The sequence below is a fragment of the Vicia villosa genome, linkage group LG4 (assembly GCF_029867415.1).
Source record: "Vicia villosa cultivar HV-30 ecotype Madison, WI linkage group LG4, Vvil1.0, whole genome shotgun sequence".
NCBI classification, from domain to species: domain Eukaryota; kingdom Viridiplantae; phylum Streptophyta; class Magnoliopsida; order Fabales; family Fabaceae; genus Vicia; species Vicia villosa.
This window is the reverse complement of record NC_081183.1, coordinates 154,589,676-154,611,727: the sequence shown is the minus strand read 5'-3', so window position 1 is coordinate 154,611,727 and position 22,052 is coordinate 154,589,676. Positions and strand designations below refer to the sequence as shown.

The 22,052-nt window shown below is 33.6% G+C and overlaps 2 protein-coding genes across 2 annotated transcripts; one reads left to right on the top strand and one right to left on the bottom strand.

The window, feature by feature from the left end:
* Positions 1-1,117: 1,117 nt before the first annotated feature.
* On the top strand, positions 1,118-4,741 carry LOC131595593 (tyrosine--tRNA ligase 1, cytoplasmic). Its single transcript, XM_058867976.1, has 10 exons — positions 1,118-1,292; positions 1,375-1,525; positions 1,619-1,908; positions 1,997-2,093; positions 2,573-2,678; positions 2,758-2,840; positions 3,158-3,303; positions 3,458-3,563; positions 4,385-4,444; positions 4,552-4,741. The coding sequence occupies exons 1-10, from the start codon at positions 1,210-1,212 to the stop codon at positions 4,570-4,572; spliced, it is 1,143 nt and encodes a 380-aa protein (XP_058723959.1). The 5' UTR covers positions 1,118-1,209; the 3' UTR covers positions 4,573-4,741.
* A 3,075-nt stretch (positions 4,742-7,816) lies between these two features.
* LOC131595592 (uncharacterized) lies at positions 7,817-19,129 on the bottom strand. Its single transcript, XM_058867975.1, has 18 exons — positions 18,523-19,129; positions 17,876-18,428; positions 17,079-17,327; positions 16,451-16,542; positions 15,001-15,211; positions 13,671-13,852; positions 13,353-13,574; positions 12,973-13,145; positions 11,643-11,736; positions 11,477-11,533; positions 11,266-11,400; positions 10,538-10,609; positions 10,295-10,408; positions 9,879-10,040; positions 9,666-9,794; positions 9,429-9,530; positions 8,778-8,851; positions 7,817-8,686 (listed from the first exon to the last, which is right to left on the bottom strand). The coding sequence occupies exons 1-18, from the start codon at positions 19,006-19,008 to the stop codon at positions 8,332-8,334; spliced, it is 3,462 nt and encodes a 1,153-aa protein (XP_058723958.1). The 5' UTR covers positions 19,009-19,129; the 3' UTR covers positions 7,817-8,331.
* Between the last annotated feature and the right edge of the window lie 2,923 nt (positions 19,130-22,052).

Genomic DNA, 22,052 nt, shown 5'->3' with positions numbered 1-22,052 from the left:
TTTTATAAAGAATATTTTTCTTATTTAGTAGTATGCTTAAAGAGTGCATTGAGGGTACTGGTTAGCAAGACCCTTAATTAAATAAACTTTAAAAAAAAGCCTAAATCTAATCTTTTTAATTAAATAAATCCGACCTTAAATAGGCTAGACTATAGACCCTTATAGATCGGCGTGACTTATTTCCTCACTTAAAAATTACTCCCTCCGTTCCTTTTTAAGTGTCATTTTAGAAGAATTTTTTTGTTCATATTTAAGTATCGTTTTATGATTTAATGTTATAATTTGTCATTAAAACCCTCATTTTCTCAATAACTCCACCTCAAATTTTTCAATTAGTTATTGGAAAAAGAGAGTGTATGATTGAATTTATTTGGAAAGAGAAAAATAAATAAGGGTATAATAGAAAAAGTAACTCTAATAATCCACTATCTTAGTTGAAGAGCTTTTTGTTAAAACGACACTTAAAAAGAAACAGGGTATCTTTTTAAATCATTAAATAATTAGTTCAAATACATGAATTCAGGTAAGGGTATATCATTAAATAATTAGTTCAAATACAGGTAAATTTTCCTTAGAAGTTAAAATACATAAATTATTTTTAATTGACTGAAATTCAAGAGAAATACTTGCATGCACACGAACCTAAACCCATATTTTTAGGAACAACCAATGGAAAGAGAGAATATAAATTTATTTTAAATTTTAATTTGTTTTTAATTGGATCATGAGGTGGTTGAAATAAAAGAGGAGAGAAACAATTTATTTTTTAATTGGGTTTTTCTAACCTATGCAACCTTGCATAGGATAAGAGACAATTAATACACCACTTTATTAAATATAAATTACCATATTTATATTTATTGATGTTCATCCATTAATTGGATAGGAGAGAGAAAATATAAAAGATTACTTTTCAATAGAAAAATAATTAATATGATAATTTATATGGAAAGAAATAGTTTATTAATTGCCCTTATCCTATGCAATGTTGTATAGGTTAGAAAATCCCTTTTTAATTTTTAATTAAAAAAAAATGTGATTGGTTGTGTGTAAGTACAGATGTTATGGTTGTGTCTATATAAGTATTTTCCGAAATTCACATGGTGATGCCAATATACGGTTGAGATTGAACTGCCGCCATTGATAGTTGAAAGTCAAAACCCTAAACAAAATTATCCCACTGTTGTCTGTTTCAATCGCAAATTGGAAATGGCAGAAGAAGCCGCCGCCGCAGAAGCACTGGAATCAATGTCCGTCGCCGAATCATCCACCCCAATCCCAACAACTCCACAGTAAGTTTCTGTTACTACTACTACACACCTTTGACCTTTCCCTGTTGTTCTGTTATCAATCTCCATTTTCCAATTTACGCAGATTATTGACTGCTGAGGAGAGATTCGATATCGTTAGAAGCATCGGAGAAGAATGCATTCAAAATGAAGAACTCCTTAACCTCCTCGCCAAAAAGGCTGAACCGATTTGCTACGATGGGTTCGAACCTTCTGGAAGAATGCACATTGCTCAGGTCTAACCTCATTTTTTATTATATCATCAACTTTATTTATTTGTTATGGATCCGAAAGAAATGGCAGAAATTCATAAATTTGTTTATATCTAGGGTGTCATGAAAGCAATCAATGTGAACAAGCTAACATCCGCGGGTTGCCGAGTCAAAATATGGGTTGCTGATTGGTTTGCTAAGCTTAATAATAAGATGGGCGGAGATTTGAAGAAAATTGAAGTTGTTGGCCGCTACTTGATCGAAATTTGGAAAGCGGTTGGGATGGATCTGGAAGGGGGGAAAGTTGAGTTTTTGTGGTCGTCGAAAGAGATTAATGCTAGAGCTGATGAGTATTGGCCTCTGGTGTTGGATATAGCTCAGAAGAACAATCTTAAAAGGATTATCAGGTTTTCTAATTATGAAAATTCTTTGATACGATTTCACTGAATAATGGATTTGGAATGTTGTTTCATGTTTGGCTTTTCGATATTATAGGTGTAGCCAAATTATGGGGCGGAGTGAGACAGATGAACTGACTGCAGCTCAAATATTCTACCCATGTATGCAGTGTGCTGACATTTTTTTCCTCAAGGTGGAGTTCTCCCTTTCCCTATATTTTGATGATTGCATTGATTAATTGAACTTATTTATACCTTATATCATTGTTTGCTTTGTTTGACATTCAACTTATTGAATGATATTCTTTTAGGCTCATTTTGGATTTTTTTACAGTATAGTACTATCAAAATCAAACAAATAAATGGATACATGGTTGTTGCAATGTTAGCTGTGAAAATGGAATGTGTAAATTATGATATGTGTTAACTGCATGTACCGAATACCAAATGATTTCTTCTCTTTAATTTCAATTGCTCTGTTCTTGGATGTTTCCGTCCTAGTCTCTTATAGCTTCTTTGTGTAAAATTGTAAACTAGCTGATATTGATTTGTATTTTTCATGTTTAAGTATTGCGATGTTGTGCTGAATATTATGTTCTGTCTTCATCTGTAGTTGTAAATTTGCCTGAAACATATTGGTGAATAATGCATAAATATTTTTATCTTAAAATAGGCCGACATCTGCCAATTGGGAATGGATCAGAGAAAAGTGAATGTACTTGCCAGAGAGTATTGTGATGTTATTAAGAGGAAGAACAAACCCATCATCTTATCACACCGTAATCTTTTGGTTTCCTTTCAGTTAGTGTATATTGAAGTTGAGTGTCACTTACTAATTGATTCTCGGGTGATTTTCAGACATGATACCTGGTCTACAGCAAGGGCAAGAGAAGATGTCTAAAAGTGACCCTTTATCATCCATTTTCATGGAAGATGAGGAGGTAAGCTGCTAAAAGGAAAATTAAATTTGTCCTTATTAAAAAGGAAAAGTTTAGTTGTCCTACCTAGTTATGTTTTGAACTTGATGGCAGCTAAGAAAATATTTATTTTGCTAAAATTTCAAAAACATAAAAAATGAAATTAAGAATAAAATTTTAAATGAAGGAAAAAAAGGTTGTGATTTTATGTATGATTGTGGCTATTTATTCCTTCATGGTAAAGATTTCCATCCTTTTTTTGTGATTGTTTCAATTTTATTTTTGATAAGCTGTTTTAAATAATGTGTTGACTGTTCAATCTTTGTATCTGGATATCATAGGCTGAAGTGAATGTGAAAATAAAAAAAGCATATTGCCCACCAAAGGTTGTGGAAGGAAACCCATGCTTGGAGTACATTAAATATCTTATTTTACCTTGGTTTAACGAGTTTACTGTGGAGCGTAATGCGGAAAATGGAGGGAATAAGTAAGTTTTTCTATTTCCCCATTTTGAACTTCATGTTCCATTCATAGTAATAGTTTCTTGAACCATTCTGGCTGCTTTAAGTCTGTTTCTATTTTTTTGGTTCTTTCTATTCAATTGTTTGGTTGATATATGTTCATACTCTCATTCAATGTAGGACGTTCAAAATCTTTGAAGAGTTGATTGCCGACTATGAAAGTGGAGAGTTACATCCAGCTGACCTTAAACCAGCTCTGGCGAAGTCATTGAATAAAATTTTAGAGGTAATGTTTTCTGGTTATGTTTATGCATCTTTGCGTACTTCTCCACTATATGTACTAGGTTGACAGTATTCTCCTCGGCATTGAAATGATGTCATAGAATGGTTTTGGTTTTGGTATACATGTACAACTTCAAATATATTAGATTCTTATTAGGTTACTTGTAATGGGTTGGGTTTATAAATTTAATGTGATGGTTAATATATACGATGGACCGAGACCCTAATTAGTGGAAATTATCAGTAAGAGTTAGTAGAAATGCCCTTTTATATGGATGTTGCAAGTAGCTGTCATAACTTATAACCACTTAACCAGCTAGCTACTGTTACAGCCAGTAACTGATGCTACAATTATTTAGTTAACCGAAAAGACTAAAAAGTGAAGAAGGGAAGGTTAGCTTGTTAGGCGAGGAAAGTAATTTCAGAAGAATAGTGGGAATATCATATATGGGTGGGAGCTAGATCTTTCAGACATTCACACTGGGCCAGGATTAAGAGTTAAGTTTTCATCTATAAAATCTTTCAGATATTCTCTACATAGTTACCTGTTACCGGTTGTGCACCCACCCTGGGCCAGGATTGAGAGTTAAGTTGTTGTCAATAAATTCATTTTAACTGATGTCAGAAATATAGTTAAGATTTTAATCGATCATTACCTTCTCCAAATAAAGCACAACTGGTATATCTGCTTATGTTGTATACCAACACTTCATCTTTCTGCATTTTTTTTCAACATAATTGTCTTTTTTGGCAAGGCTCTGGTGGGAAGATGTTTTGTGCCTTTGCTTTGTTTACTAAAAAATAATTGTTTCATGCAATATGCAGCCTGTGAGGGAACACTTCAGAAAGGACAGCAATGCTAAAGATCTACTGAAAAGGGTGAAGGTCAGTCTCATTTGGAATTCTTAAAATACATCTAACAATCGTTTTGATGTTGTATATTCTTTTTATCTATAAATATAGACTAAACTGAATTTCTCTTTGATTTGCAGTCTTACAGAGTCACCAAGTAATGTGTTGATTAAAGACATCAAGCTAATTTTACCATTTCCAAACAGACCGATATATTTTCATTATTATTAAATACATTTTTTGCACTTGTAAAATCCGGGGGATATAAGAATTGTGATGAATATTGATGAATCTAAAATACTGTGGCATGTGTTAGAATATTCATATGTAGTCTCTGTCTCTTTGGAGAGTTGATACATGTCACTTTATTTCCTTCTATATCACCAATCCAAACATCCCAAATATCAAAACCAATTCGATACATGTCACTTTATTTCCTTCTATATCACCAATCCAAACATCCCAAATATCAAAACCAATTTGGGTTTAAAATCTCAATTTGGGAAAAACGTTTTAAACCTTGGATTAAAATCTCAATTCAGTTCGCGGTCAACCCGTATAAAACTCTGGTTCGATTGAGAGGATAGCCAATTCAAAAAATTTCATTTGGTTTGAGATAAGTTCGTATAAAATTTTGGTTTAGCTTGGAGACTAACTACTTCAAGTTCATATTTAGAAGGAAGACTAACTGCTTGTCTCCACTATTTGTTGTTTGGTTGAAAATTAAATAGAAACTTTATTTTTTTGTATAACGGGGTTTGTAAGCTTAACCTACTAAAAGCTTATAAGCAAGCATTACTGAATACTCTCAAGATCAAGTCTTGGAGAGAGGTTTAAGTCACTTCATTTATATCGAATTTCTATAATTTGTGGTGTTTTCTCTTAACCCTGATATCTTTCTTTTTTGCATATTTATTTTTTCGCTGCTATCAATCAAACATTTTTATCGAAAATATTTATAAACTCTGAAAATGAAAACAATAATGTTTTAAACCATCGTTTTTCAAACCCTCACAATTCACTCTCTCTTGCGAGTGAAGTCATATGTTCAACAATTGAGATCAGAGTCTAACTCATGTTCTAAGACTAGTCATCTCAGGAAGAAGCTCATTTCCAACACTTATTCTAACCAGAGATCTTTCCTAAACACACCTCCACCGTTTAATGGTGATAGGTTTGAACTATGGAAAGTTAGTTTTAAATTTTTTATTCAAAGTATTGATTTAGAATTGTGAAAAACAATAAGTTTATTCCTACTCACCACATCAATGGAGAAGTATTAGATAAACATAATTTCCTTTAGACCATAGAAGAAAAAAGAACATTTGAAATTGACTTCAAAATTAAGAGTTTTCTAGTGATGTCAATAGGAGATAGTAATCTTTTTATGATACTCTTGATTATTAACTTTCACTCTATTTAACTATTTCAGTAACTATAATTAATAAGAATATTTTAATAAATGACAAAAAAATTATCATTAAAATTAACATATCTAATCATATTCTTAAGAGCCGCGCATTGCTCAAATAGGACATTTTTTATGAGACGAGAATAATAACACCGAATTGGTTCCAATGGATTTGGTTGTTTTGGATATTTATTTAACAACGTAAAGTAAAAACTAGATTATTCGAGTTTTTTAGACCAATAAAAATTTATTGAGACACATTTATCTTCCACTTATTTTTTTTATCATACTCCTCTAGATTATTCAATCAATTATTTTTATTGTGTTTTGATGGATAAAATAAAAAAACTCGTACTATTTTTAAGAGTTGTGAGGTAGAAAATAAGCTCTATAATAAATTCACAATAAGATATTGAATTTTTTTGTTATAAGGACCTAAGCCCAAAACGAAGCAGAAACTACCCCACCATCCTAGATAAATTGGTATCCTTTGCATACCTTTCAATCAAGGAATTGATGAAATTTAACTTCTTCTTGAAAAACGACTTGTTACTTTAGCAAGAGTGTTCCCACATGTGTTTGCTTCTCTATAATAATGCACCACCCTCACATTCTCATGCATCTTCATGAGATTAAGGATTTGCTTGACCAGAGTGAACCATTCCATGTCTCTAGACACACACAATTCTGTTTCTTTAACAAGCGATAACAAGTCAACATAAAGCTCTAGTTTTCGGATACCTAGCTTCCTAGTAAGACTTAAACCTTCAAAAACTCTCAAAATGTTTCCTTTTAAAGGCTCTACACACCCAACACCTTTGTATAAGTCATCTTACCTTCCCTTATTGTCACAAATAATTCCTTCTCACTCTGCTTTGTTATTAACACTACTAGCTCTACTCGTATTGAGCTTAAACCATTTCTCCTCTAACGCTTTCCACCCCCACCATGATGCTAGGTCTCCCCCCATGACTATATCTTTATTTCTCTTAACTTAATCATACTCATGTATCTTCATCTACACATAACTACCCAAACAAAGAGGTCTTTTAAACTGATCCTCATGCAACTCCTGATTGCGCCAATACCATAAACAACGACATCCCACTTCTCAGAACCGACTCCAATCGTTCTTCTGACAAACGTTCAGCTAGGACCGCTCCTTGTAGGCCATAGTGGAAAAATCCACCAATATGTTTTCTAGATTTCTATTCATCCAAAACTGTCTAGCTTTTTGACAGTTTCTAAAAACATTCAACATCGATTCACATGCACAACCACACAACTTACACGGCACACCACCTAGTCGTCTCAGGCTTTTTTGAAGATTCGTAATCTATCATGACCTAATATAGCCATAGAAAACTCTTGATGCACTCATGCGTGTTCAACTTCCAGATTTCCTTCGATATACCATCAATATTCATGTCCTCTCTTTTCACATACACCTATTTTTCAAAAACGCCACTGTTTCTGGTACCTGAACCGACTAGCTTTCCATTCCATAGTCAATATTTGGCAATAGCCGCAATTTGGTTTTCTAGATGATTCATTCCATATATCTGTTTTGATATAACTATTTAGGCTTTTTCTCTCTCTCTCTCTCTCATTATCTCTAATCTTGGTTCAGATTTTAGTGACACCACCTGATTGTGCAAACTCCATCTGGTCATGATATGCTCACACTTAAACTTTTATAACAATTAAAATCTGGTGGTGGTGACATTTCAACTTTCTTCTTAAAAACTTCACAATTTTGCACATTTTGAAATCTAGACAGAAATAATTTATAATCAAGTCCTATCTCTTTTACATTAAAAAATAATTAAGATTTAATATCAATAAAGTATAGAATGCACAAGGACAACCAACACCACACAAAGAAATGCTTAGGATCAACAAGATGAGTACTATCCATTTTAATAGTTTTGTTTTTCTGTACTAATATATCACATGCAGGATTATATAGAATAAACTATCTCTAAAATCAAAAGGAGAAAAACTTCGTGTATAATACCAATTTATCAATACGAAAAATCTCAACATGTATACCTAGTGTCAAATAGCAGTTTTAGGGTTTCCGATTTAGTGTCAAATAGCACTAGTTAGTAGAAACCCTGTCAAGTCAATTGTAGATGAAGGCAATACATAGCTATAGCCTATAGACATGACTAGCCTAGGTCAGTCATATAGGACAACAGCAGCTTTTCTCACCAGTTTTGAATTCCTCCCGTAAGAATATGCATGCACCAGCCTTTCATTTTCTCAGCCTATTAGAGCATCAAAGCTCGACAAAAATGGCCAAAAGTCCTATCTATATTGTTTGCTATGCAAGAAACACATTTAAATAATCCTGCTATAATACTTGTTACATCCCACATTTATAAGCAATAATAGAGAGCAAGTACCAACTTCCCCTTCTACTTCAACACCAACACAAGATATAGATATATCACGCTTCTATGAACTGCTTTACCATCTTTTGAGTATGTCGCAATTCCATCATCTATCAATTTTTTTCAAATTTCCTTTTTAACTTGTTTGATTTGGAAGCTCCTTTCCGTCCATTAGAAGCTCCTTTATCCTTCTCCGTACCTTGCGGCTTTACGTTTCTATTACTACCATCCTGAGTGAAACTTTTGAACTGGCTTTTATTCCCCTTTTTACTTCCTTCTGACCTTATATTTGAATTTGTATCATTAGAATGCCTACTTCTTTTGGCTAATCTGAATTCATCATTGCTAGTAGACTTGGATGGTCCCTTATTGCTTGACAAGTCTCTCTCAAATTTATTTTTTCTCTTTTTTTGTTGAAATGAGTCTCTCTCTTGGGTATCTCTGGCATTATGTTTCCTACGCTCTGGCCTACAAAGGAGAGGGATAGATGATAGGAATCTGAATCAGCTTCCAAGAAATAATAAATCAGCAACGCTTTTTTTTCACAATAAAATCATACCCTTTGGCAGCTGAAACTTCAGGTGTATTTTCTGTATCATTAGTGGCTGCTTCATTTGATTTGCCATGTCGATTCTGCACATCAATAGGCAACATAATTTTTTTATCAAACATGAAATCAGTCTGATGTTCACCATCTAGAAATACTACAAATTTCTAATGAGCCTGAGTTGAGAGTAATACAAAATCCAAACAAAATAACATTTTCCACAAGTAGCTATAGCTTTGATATAAAGATTATATTTTCCTTTGAGTAACTGAGTCTGCTTAATTACAAGGGTCCTATTTAATAATTCAATGTAAATGTGAGAAATTTAGACCTAGAGCATAAAAAGACAAATGATAAAAAAAAAGGAAAAAAATGCCAGAACATTCACTATGATTTTAGCTTTCATATCCAACCTGATGGCACCAGCTACACCTCTGTTGAAATCGACCCAGGAACAAAGTATTTGTTTGTTCCATTATGATAAATGTGTATGAAAAATGCTGTTCATATACTGTTTAATGCCTCATTAATTTTATCCATAAAAAGTTAACCTAGATCGTTTAAGAGCTTGGTCTTGATAAAAAAACTAAGCCCCTATTAGCACCTTCATGCTTTTGGGTATGATGAAATAACATATGGCTAGACGCAGACTAAAAGAAGTACCTCTAAAACCGTCTTTAGAAAATCCATGTACTTCTCTGGGGTAACCATTCTCACAGCAGCTGAACCACACTTCCGAATTAATATTTCTAATATGACTGTGACCTACAAACAAACAAGAAATCATTATTCTTATGGTTCAATCCAGTATAGATGCATGATTCCATGTTGTGCAGGTGTACTTATTTATGCACACAGCATGCATACTCAAGACTATAAACTATTAGAAGTTAGACATGCCTTTGTTCTAAAATGATGTCTTGAAACAGATGACCAGCGGATGATTTCAGCAACAACTTCTGAGAGAATATTCTGCAACCCTTTTGCTTCTAAGCAAGAGACCATCACTTTAAAAAAGCCCAGGACAGCCTGTTACAGATTGAAGACTAAACTTTAAGCACAGAAATATGCTTAAACAACTATTTGATCTTAAAAATGCACCGTAACACTCACTTTTATGATTTCCGTATCTTTACTGTGCAGCAAAGATAAAAGAGAAGGGACAAGATCAGAAATTGAGAGACAAAGGTCTGCATCCTTATATACCAATACTGACAGCGCAGAGACTGCTCCACTTTTTATATGGGGAGACGAACCGGAAAGATATCCCATTATCTGTGTATTGGAGTATTGAAGCCATAATTCATTAATATATTCTAGAAAATGCAAATCATCAACTCCAGTTATAACATGATATAATTTCTTTTAACATAAAACAAGTTCATCTAAGCACACATAGAGTGAAATTGCATTGGTTGCAAAATTGTCGGCTTAAAACAGAACAGAGAAAAAATACATGATTATGGAAAATTCTCAAGTAACACTTGATTGTTAAAAACAAGTTAAGTTAAAAACAAGAGTGAACTTACCATGCTAACTAGTTTGTGATATGGTGCAACCGGGCCAACACATGACAAGTCTCTCAAACTAGAACTTATATTTAAGAGTAAATCGCAAGCTTCTTTCCTAGCTTCATCATTTCCCTACATGGCACCATTTCGTATGATTTAGCACAGCTATTATCTCTCCTTGTTGATATGATATATTATACATAATAGACCAAGCTAAACAAATTAACTAAAGAAATGTGTATACTATGTACTTGAACTTACATCTTTTAATGTGAGGATGATTTCATTGAGAATGAGAAAAGCCTTCGAGTTGACCTCCTCTTCTAAGCTAATCTGCAGAATACATATATATCATGAAAAGACCGTTGAAGTGTAAGTGTTATGTACATTGTACACCCTCTTTCAAAGATTAAAAAAAAAAAAGGAGTATGAAAATAACTTTATGAACCTCCTCCCAAGAAAGTCTCAAAGATACGGCTCAGTGAACCAGGCTCTTACAAAACATTAAATGCAGATATGTAAAATGTACATCTGTTAACCCAGTTTCACAGTTCAGCCAGAACCAAACAAAATGCTGCACATATTCTAAAGATATATTAAACACAATGTTATTATTAGAACATTAGCCATACCACATAGTCTGCTTTACCCACAACGTTAATGAGACCGCAGTGGGGCTGCTGTAGCGGCAGTCTACCATAATAGCGGAACTATCTTCAGCTATTGACTACCTATGGATTATGTCTTAGTTTCTATCATGCCAGATGGGTCTGAGTCCAGATATTTTCTATAAACTGGGTATGGGTAAAACAAGTACTTTAGAACTTGGCAGTGGGAGGAGCTTAAGGCTGAAAATACTAATTTCCAAAGACACGCATAGAAACCAAAATATATTCCAGAAGATTGCACATCCTCTTGTCTAAGATTTACAAAGATTGAAACAAAATACATATCAAAACCGAAATAATATCATAATTAAGATTTCGGACCTTCACAATGTGTACCATCAGCATGTTGAAACAAGCAAACCGACTTCTAAGAGAAGCAACCGCAGTTGGAGGTTTTACACTAAGTAATAAATCAATTAACTCCATGTATTTAGGTGAAGCATAGCTCGGTTGCTCCTGCACCATCAAACAAAAACACTGACACATATAACAAGAGAAAATAAAAAAGAAAAAGATGTTGCACAAAGCATACCTCTAAAATTTTGCTCAAAATGTTGTATGCTTCATATCGAACACTCTCATTTGTTGCCTATATATCAAACATACATTAACTTTTATTTTTCAAAATTATATGTTTGTCAAAAGAATTCAAAAAGGAAAATAATAACACAGAGTATTGCTCAACCATTGAGAAATACCTTAAACGAATATACAGTTAAATTATAAATCATCTCAACAAGATTATCATTGGCTCCTTCAACAAGACAGAATGCTATTTCCAATATTGCACACCTGAAAAATAACAAGACTCTGGCTTGTCATCAATTATTCAATTACAAGAAGTTGCAAAACATGAGATAGCTTGAAGTGGTCGGGATTCAATTTGCTGTAGAATTTAAGATGATGTAAAGCCCATTCATATTTAAAGCCGCCAATAGTTAAGAAAACTGACATTAGAACGAGATCAAAAAATGAAGAATTCTTGATTATTTTAATCCAATTAAGGAAAACTGTAGTTATGAACAAATCCTCTCTAAAAACTTATGCAGTCTAAGCAACGTCCCACCCAGAGCAAGGTTTTGACGAGGTAAGCACATAGATGGTTATATCCAATTACACTACTTCACATGAGATTTTAAGGGCCGAGGCGTGGATATTACAAGTCTATAAAGGAGAGAAATTGAGTGGATAGAAATGGAAACAATGAATTGTTATTTCTCTTTCTATCTCATAAAAAGTGTCACATTTGTACTTTTTCTCCGTCTCAAGCTAATTGTCACAGAGATTCAATAAAGTTTTACATTGATTGTCGGCTTCCTAACACAACTTTCTCCTTTTATCCAAACTTGGGACCAGCTATGTATAGCAAAGCTAACTATCACTTTAGGAATACTAATGCAATATTTATTTTATTTTTCCACTAACATAACTTTATTTATTGAACTTCATCAACTTAATTATTCCACTAACCACAATTAATAAGAGTGTTTTAGTAAATGATTGTTAAGAGTCTCACATCGGATAATATATGGTCTGAACATGTGTTTATAAGTGAAGACAATCTTCACCATACAAGCCGGTTTTGTAGGGTTGAGTTAAGCCCAACCACATTTCTTAACATGGTGTCAGAGTCTGATTTAAGATCTTGTGGACTACTTGCTATCAGGTTTTTGCTATCGTGCCACCCATCATTTATTTCCACGCTGCAAATGTCTAGTACTGGGCGTGAAGGGGTGTTAAGATTCCCACATCGGACAATATATAACCTGAACATGTGCTTGTAAGTGGGGACAATCCTCACCCTACAAGCCAGTTTTCTAGGGTTGAGTTAGGCTCAACCATATTTCTTAACAAAGATAATGGTTTTAACATCATAATCAACACAATTAATCAATTCGTTAAGAAACACGCACAACTCTACTGTGATATTTAATCTTAGTGGAGGGAAGTATCAATCTGCAAACTGTGTTTATATGAAATTCTGGCAGTCACAACTAATCCTGTATGTATATTAGTTACTAGTTTCACCTTTGAGAACATCTCTTGTCATCACTTGGCTCAATATCCAAAGCTTTATTGTTAGTCGTCAATACTTCACTTTCACCTTCACAATCTACAATCTCAAACCTCCTGAGCAGAGACATAAAAACTTCTCTGGTTACAGAAGAATCGGTTATCGAAGCTAGGCACCTGATTGCACCCTATAAAAGAGCCAAAAAATTCAAATTATTTAAAAATTCATGCTAGAGGGATTATTAGTAAAAGAATAATATTCAGCCTAGAAATTCTCCAAAATCATATTAAATGGAACAAAAGAGTTTATTCATAGATTTCCAAGACAAAAGAGGATAGGAGAAGGGTATCGGAGTACAGGGGAAAATCTGCAAAATAATTGAAAAATGTGAAACCTTTAATGAAATGCGTGTTTCGGGAAGTGAACTGATAAATAAATCAGATAAAATATGAAGCAACTGATTTGAATGCGATGCTAAGGCCTTTATGTTTCTGGTAGCAACTTTCTTTGAATAAGCACGCTGCGTGCGGATCTCTAATGAAGAATCATGTTCTGTATCACAATCTGGTCCGTTCTTTTTAGGACCAAGTGCAGCTTTATTCTCGTTCACAAGCATCTACATATAAAAGAAAATTTACATGCAAAGTCAATTGCAAAAACAAACAAATAAAGGCACCAGTACAAAGGCCACCACCAATTTATGAAATGTGACCTGTAATGCCGTGGAAACATCTTCATGCATGGAGGCGTCCTTTTTAAGAAAAGTATACAGTGCATCACATAGACGAGCAAAACTTTGATGTGTATCAGTTGTATGACGACAGAAGCTAGGAAGCAAACCCCACAATTCATGGGCACGAACCAGCAGATCTTCACTAATCTCTGACTTTTTGACTGGAAAGAAACCAGAAAACTTTGGCTCAAGAATTTGACTAAGTTAGTTATTATGTCATAAATGTCTAATAGTAACAGCTTAAGGAAAAATATATGAAGTGAGAGTGGAACAACAATGACAAAACTTAAAGACAATATATTTTTCTTAGCATAGTAATATCCCAAAATGACAAATTGTCAATTTAATTTCCTTTTACTATTTCTCCCCCATACAAAATGGAAATAGATTATTCAGTTACTTTTTTGAACTATGTTCTCAATAGCGAGCAACCACAGTATCATGGAGAAGAAATTGGAGTCTGATGCGACCCTAAACGGTGGTCTGTTAGAATTTTGCAGCCGCAAATTAAAGGGAAAATGGCTTGTTGAAGCAGTTTAAGGGGGTTAGGATTTGAAATACCAATTTTACCGTCATTCATATCTGTTTAAAATATTTTTTAAAGGGATTTTCTAGTCACTCTAGTTTTTAAAGAGATTTTCTATTTCTTTTATTATTATTATTATTATTACAGTTTCTGTTCAATTTATACATTTTCTGTTTTCATCTATTTTCTATAATCGCTTCATTTATTAAAATTATTCTTCTGTTTTAATTCTTGCTCTGGTTATGTTTATAAGCATATTCTGTTTGGCGTGTGGATATAAATGGTAGCTGGCTCGATAGCAGAAACTCAATAGCAAGTGATACATCAGATCTTGGTAGGCGCTGATACCAACTTGAATCTGAAGGTTTCTTATTGATATGAAAAAGTTTCGGGACTTTCGGCAACTATTTATATGATGAGACATATAACCTAAATAGGAATGTATTCCTATCATAATCCCAAAGGATGCTAACAAATATCAATATTTCAACAATAAATATAAAATATCTCAAACAACAGGGATCAGCAAATATAGCAGTGTCATGCATCTCGAACCAAAAAGGGAAGGAAAAGACAAGAAATAGCCAATGCACCCAATGGCACAAGGTAGAGGGATGGCCATCGTTAAAAAAAACATACCAGCTTCCTCCATCTTTAAGTGAAAAGAAAAGGATTTTAAAAATACAACACCATGCTGAAATTAGTGTAGTGCAGTAAAAGAACATAATAAAAAGAAAACACTTGCTATCAATAGATAAAGATGTTCAACATGTTGAAACATACCCTTACGGCTAGCCTTCTTAAAGGACTTTGCAAGAGGTATGATATGTTCCATGTAATAAGCAAGAGATGCTCCAGTTATGTGCTTCTTTAAGATTGGTACTAGCCAAATATTTGAATAAGTATAGTTGTTTTCATCAAGAGAGAGAGGTACAAGTGTGAGAAATTTCTCTGGTCCCATAGCAAAAACAGCAGATCCAATACATTTCTGAAGCTGCATAACATTGAAAAAAAGATTAAACAGTTATCAGTAGAGTAGCTGTACCAGAACATAAACAACAGTAACTAACAATAACTGGGACAAAAGTGAAGACGAAAACGGTAGCCAGGATATTTGCAAGGCCAATGAGAAGGGGGGGAAAATATGGAGATAAAGACATTGTTTTAGTAGAGTTCTAGATTTTAGGAAACTCAAAAGCAGAGTAGAGACAGCATAAGTCCGACGTCTGAAATTGAAGGGTTTTAGGTCGTGTTTGTGTATGCATCCCAAAGCCTCTCAACGGCAATCTAGCCCACTAAGAAAAAAATCAAGTCTCTCGAAACGTGTGCAGCACCCTTCCAACACAAGCAGGCAACTTAGCCTTTTAGGTACAGCGGAAAGGAATAATTTTCAAAATAATAAAATTATATTAGTATTAAAGTGAGCACTATATTAGATATCATTATAAGAGACAGGAAAATTATCCTTATCTATACCAATGGTATGTTTGGAGTAAGGTTTTTTTTAGAGGGCTAGGTATACATTTGAGATTTTAACAAATTAAAGAATAACATGATAGATGATCATATAACATTTCAATAAGGAAATAAGTCTTTCCCTCCTCTGCAAAATTCTTCATCCAAACATACCCATATTAAACTCTTAATATTAATTAAATAAGGAAATCATTCATGAAAAAAAGGAAACAGACTACTATAAAAACATATTATGACAGCATATTAAATTGCTGAAATATTTTTCAAAATATCTTGCAGTCTACAACAGTACTCAATATTTAGAAAGTATAAGTTGAAATAGTCGCTATACCAATAGAGCGTTTCCTTAGTTGAGCCAAGAATTAACTTGGATTTTAGAATTAACTTTGTTATATTCTATTCTTCTTGATGCTTAGTGGAACCAAAAAGTACAAATATATACCCACAAGGGTGGTTCTATTATATTCAACACAGCAAAATTCTTATGTTATGTTGTGTTCCATCATATTTAACTATTGCAATTTGGACTTTAAATATAAAACAACCCAAAACATTAGCTCAAGAGGTGAGGATTTCCCAAACCTTTTGAGAACAATTTTGCTTTAGTGTATTAACTTCCTGAGTTTAACTACACCATAACTTTAAAATGAGTGAAAAAAAACACATAATGGAGAAATATATGACGTTCATTATATCAAACATCTAGATCAATGTGGAAATATCCAATACAGCAAAAGAATTTTTCACCAGAACTTACATGTTCATTATTGCCCTTGCCATCGGGATCTTGAATCATCAAGTCAGCAAGTTTAAGCACAATATTCCTCATAAACTCAAATGAGAATTCTCCTGCAACCAACGAAGATTACAAAAGAGAAGACCGGGAAGAAATGAGTATGATTACAAATTTCTTTTACACAAGAAAATTTGGGATAGATAAATAAGAGAAGTGCAATACCAAACACGGCATTATCTTCTCAAAAAATAACAGGGAAATACATAGTCAATCAAACAGATATATCGAGACTACCCAGTGTTTTTTCCTCTTTATTTTGTTAGAATATTATAAATTATTCTAATATATTTGTTTGACAAAAAACTTTAATAAGAGAGAAAAGAAAGAAAGTATAATGAAGGCGGTGGTCAAGATAACCAGCTACTATAAGAAACAAAAAGAAAACAGTGAGCCTAAGAGGTTTGAAATTGATTTGTAATATAACACTTTTAAAACATGTGTGGAACACCAAAGTGAGACAAGAACTAACTTGCTTAACAAAACAATGCCATTGAGTATATATACTAACAACCAATTACGTAGATCAAAGAATTTGAAAAGAAGATTTTTCATCTACAATGTGCTAATACGGTGATAGACAGTTTCATACCAAGCTCGAGAAATAAAAGATGTATGACTGACAAAAGAAGCTCATTTGGTAGCCCATCAGTAGCAGAGAGGGTGCTCTCAAAAACTGCACATGTTGATTTTATTGCGTCGCCTTCTAAACTTGGTGAACTATCATCGTGAAATGTTTCATATGTATTTAATAGGATACTGGAACCATGAAGGTGCTTGAGCACATCTTTTAAGATACTTGAAGCCTGTGATGCAGTGTTTGCCTCGGAAGTTAGAAGCCCTATGTTCAACATTTGCAGACGAATCAGAACATTATGATATAGAAAATTGAATATAAGGAAAAAGAAAGCAGTAACACTAAAAAATGTACATGAAAGATCCACTTTACTACAATATCTCCATAGTAACATTATCAGCAACACCTAAGATTTTAACATTAATCAGTAGCAAGTTATTTAGACATTACTATATGTTCATACATTCGTACACAGTACAGAAATTGTATACTTAGAACTAAACACGTCATGCCATAAAAAGTCCCTGCAGGCTACAACAGGTATCCATGGGGAAAAACCACTAACCAATGCACTGCAGCTACGTGGGAAATATTTTATAGAGGAACTATCGATATGTTTTTATTTTAAATTATTGATGCATTGACATGACCAATTGGTAATCCAAAACACTTTTTCAGCTAAAAGAAAAATCAGAAGAAAGATGGTTCTAAACACAACCAGATGAAATAAAATAATCAAAATTAAAAACCTAAACTAGATTAATTACAATCTAATGATTTGATAAGGATGAACATAGAAGCACCATACATACCCATCATAGATTGACAAACGAGAGGAAGGTTCTTGAACCACAAGCTTGATTGCCCAATATAAAGTAAGTCCATTGCAAGTTTTAATACGTTTGCTGCAAATATCACAGTATCCAATGGGTTCTTATCACCCAAAGATACAAAAGAAGCAAGAGAAACTACAATGTTCTCTATCTCTAGATCTATATTTCGCACTCTCGAAGTTTCAAAAATAGCTTCTACAGTTTTAAGGACATGCCTCGTAAGTGCCGAGATCTGAGATTCAAATAATCTATGCACTTCGGAGAGAACTTCTGGAATAACTTCTGAAGAAAGATTAGGAGCAACCAGATTTACTATGTTTAGTACATGTAGGACTTCCGAGTGCTCTTGTTTTGAAGTGCCTTTATCTTTACATTCATCAGCATCACCAGTCCTCGAAGCAGTTAATTTCAATGTTAAATCAATGCACCTTTTCAGTTCAGACAGAACCAACTTGCTGGCTTCCTTAATAACAGTAGAGGATTGAAGAGACCGGAAAAACTTCTCGAGAGATTCTAGAGCACATCTTCGAACCTAAACAAACAAGCAGAGTTTCAAAATTCATGTATAATATATGGATATAAATTAAAAGTAGAGGATAACATAAAGCATAGATTGTGTGTGCAACCTTTGGGCGCTTCTCAGTGGAGAACTTAAGCAAAGTTTCAAACCCTAATTTAATAGAATGCCAATACTTCAAATCACAAAACCCAAGCAAAACACCGACGCACTTCACGGCAGCTCTCAAGCTAGAAACACCCAAGCCCTCCCCCTCCCTCACCAGAAGCGTACCCACGATTTCTGCAGCCTCCTGAGCCTTCTCCGCGGAGATGGCTCCGGAAGGCACAAGTGGAAGCGCGATGGCCATAAAGGACACAAGTGAGGACAGTGAGACGGAGTCTAGGGACTCCGACGACGACGCGGTGGAGATAGCGGCTGCGAAATAGGCGGCAGGCGTGAGGGGGAGGGACTCGGAGGAGAGGTTGGAGCGCAGGGCGGCGGCGGCGGCAAGGAGGTGACGGTGGTGAGGGGCTGGGGATTTGGCGTAACGGTCCATGAGCTGCTGGCAGAGGTCTGAACCGTCGTTGAATGTCTCGGCGTGTTCTTCTTCCATTTTTTAGATGGAATGATTCCTCCGAAGTTCGATCGGAGAGTTTTGGGGAATTCGGAGTGAGACAGTACGACGGCTATGTGGTGGTGGTGTTGTGCAGGGTTTAATCGTTTTAGGGGTTTATGTGTTCCAAATAGTAATGTATAATTTGGTTACTTTATTTTATTATTTTTTGGATTTTTACCCACACATTTTTCAATTTTGCGATTTTACAACATGCATCATGAAGAGATGAATATGGATAATATTGCAATGAAGGAGAGAAAGAGAAGAGAGAAAGCAATATTGTATTATCTTCTTCCAAAAGTACCATTTACATTGCAATATTATCCATATTTATAGTACATGACCAATAACAACCATTAACTCAAGGAATACACAAAGGTTAGGAACTTAAATTATAGGAGTTAAGGAATATAGAAAGATTGGGGGAAATGAACATCCACATCTATTTACTATTATTCATAACACTCCCCCTTGGGTGTTCATTGAGGATATGCCTCGTTAAAACCTTACTAGAGAAAACCCAATGGAAACAATTCTAGTGAAGGAAAAAGAGTACAATATCCTTTAAATGTGAATTGCCTCGTTAAAAACCTTACCAGGAAAACCCAGTGGGACAAAACCATGGTGAAGGGAAAAAGAGTGCAAAACATATGTATTTCTCCCCCTCATGCAGACATTTACATGTGAGACGATATTCTTTGTAGTTGTTTCTTAAAATGTCTTCTTCGAAGTGACTTCATGTAGTGGTAATAGTAATGCGGGATTTGATGAAGTTGTTTCCATGAGTTGTTTCATAGATCTCCATGAAATGATTGTACCATCACATGTAAACAAATAGCTTGTTTCTGATCTACTATTGTGAGAATCTGACAAGTAACCAGCATCTCTAAGATAACGAAGTATATGTTTGACTATGTTCAAATGTCTTCATGTAGGTGAATAATTGTATCTTGGTAATAGATTGACCACAAACGATATATCAAAACGTGTATAATTAGCAAGGTACATTAGTGCTCCAATTGCACTAAGATATGGTACTTCAGGACCAAACAATTTTTGTAATCATTTTCTTGAGGCCTGAAAAGATCTTTCTCTACATCTAATGATATAACAATCATTGGAGTAGACAACAAATGAGATTTGTCCATATAGAAGTGTTTCAACACTTTTCTATATAATCTTCCTAGTGTACAAATATTCCATTGTCCAAATTCTCAATTTGTAAGGCTAGACATAATTTTTGTTTTTCCTAGGTCATTCATCTCAAACTCTTTCTTTAAGGAATTTATAGCTTTTGGAAGCTCTTCAGGAGTTCCAATAATATGTATCATATTCACATAGATAACTAGTATTCCAAATTCTTTTCCACATCATTTTATAAAAATACAAGTACAAATTGAATTATTTGTATATTCATCGTTTAGTAAATATTCACTGAGGCGATTATACAACATGCATCCAGATTCTTTCAGCTCATGCAGAGACTTGTTCAATTTGATGTAGTAGTTTTCTCGAGATCCATAATTACGTGCCTCTGGTATATTGAACCCTTCAGGGAATTTCAGGTAAATGTCACTATTAAGTGAACCATATAAATAAGATGTCATTACACCCATCATGTTCAAATTAAGCCCTTCATGTGTTACAAGGCTAATTAATTATCAAAAATCGATTGAATTCACTACTGGTGAATATGTTTTATCAAAATCAATCTTAAGTCTTTGTGAAAATCATTGAGCAATAAATCAAACTTTATATCATTCTTATTTTTCTTTTTCACAAAAAACTCATTTATATCACATTAGTTTCACATCTTAAGGTGTTCGAACTACAGGTCCAAAAGTGAGTTACTTGTAAAGTGAGTTTAATTCTTCTTCAATTGAATATATTTATTTTGGCCATTTCTCACTTAGTCTATAATCTTTAATAGACTTTGACTCATGATCCTCGTTATCATTGATCACTTTTAGCGCTATATTGTGTACAAAGACATTGTCAATATTGACTTTATTTAGTTATCTCAATTTCGGTTCCATTGCATTTCATCCATGACATAATTTATCGAGATCTCTTTATTTCATATTTCAAGTACTTGATTTGTTCTTCTGGAACTGAAAATTAAATTAGATCAAAGTGCTCTTAGCATTTTCATATCCTCACTTGGGTCATCTTTAGTTTCTTTTCTTAGTAGAGGACTTTTAACATTGGAACCGACTTTCATACCACGCTTCAGGCGCAACTACAACTCATTTGCAATATTATATTATCCAATAGGAGAATCCACTTTGAGTGGAGTATTACCAGCTGATAATTTATTTCATAAATTTTGCAAATGAATAATATTTTGAACTTTTTGTTCATATTGATTTGTACGAGGATCAATACAACAATTTATTTTAACTTGTTCATTTGAACTTCTTGTTCATGATTTCAGCTGTTCATTTCCCTCCCCCTAATATTGGGAAAATTAATTTATCAAGTGATAATCAGCCTACTGGGCTGCAACCAAGTATTTGATTATTTGCTCAAATTATATCCTCAAAATTGAGATTCATATTAATTATATTTTTCCAATATTCTTTCATGACTCATCTTAATGTATTATATTGGAGTAATTGGAATATACACAACACATCCAAATGTTCATTTAGATGAGAAGTATTAGAATAAATTAGGGAGGACTAAGATATAGTATCTTGTTGGTTTAATGCGAATAAATATCTTAATATCATACTTTGGGTGTTTCAAATATATAATTTGAATTGATGATCTCATAAGTATCAACCATATAATTAACTTTAGACGTCTAAAGAATGGATCTTTGGGTTCATTTTCTTTTTATGAACATGTATTACATGATATTCAATATCAATTTTAATAATATATGTGATACTTATACAAGAATTTCTAAAAAATCCAGAAAACAAGATCTTAGTCTAATTAGTTGAGAAAATAATTTCATAAACTTCTGGTTGTGAGTAGAGACATATGCATGATATTTTAGTCGATGCAACAATTAATGTCATAAAAACGCAATTTCT

Coding starts and splice junctions, on each gene's coding strand:
- LOC131595593 (XM_058867976.1), top strand. CDS start 1,210: ATGGCAGAAGAAGCCGCCGCCGCAGAAGCACTGGAATCAATGTCCGTC. Junction 1,526..1,618: donor GAAGAATGCACATTGCTCAG/GTCTAACCTCAT, acceptor GTTTATATCTAG/GGTGTCATGAAAGCAATCAA. Junction 3,304..3,457: donor GCGGAAAATGGAGGGAATAA/GTAAGTTTTTCT, acceptor CATTCAATGTAG/GACGTTCAAAATCTTTGAAG.
- LOC131595592 (XM_058867975.1), bottom strand. CDS start 19,008: ATGGAAGAAGAACACGCCGAGACATTCAACGACGGTTCAGACCTCTGC. Junction 11,737..12,972: donor GACAAGAGATGTTCTCAAAG/GTGAAACTAGTA, acceptor GTTATTTTTCAG/GTGTGCAATATTGGAAATAG. Junction 10,610..11,265: donor TGATGGTACACATTGTGAAG/GTCCGAAATCTT, acceptor TGTATTCTGCAG/ATTAGCTTAGAAGAGGAGGT.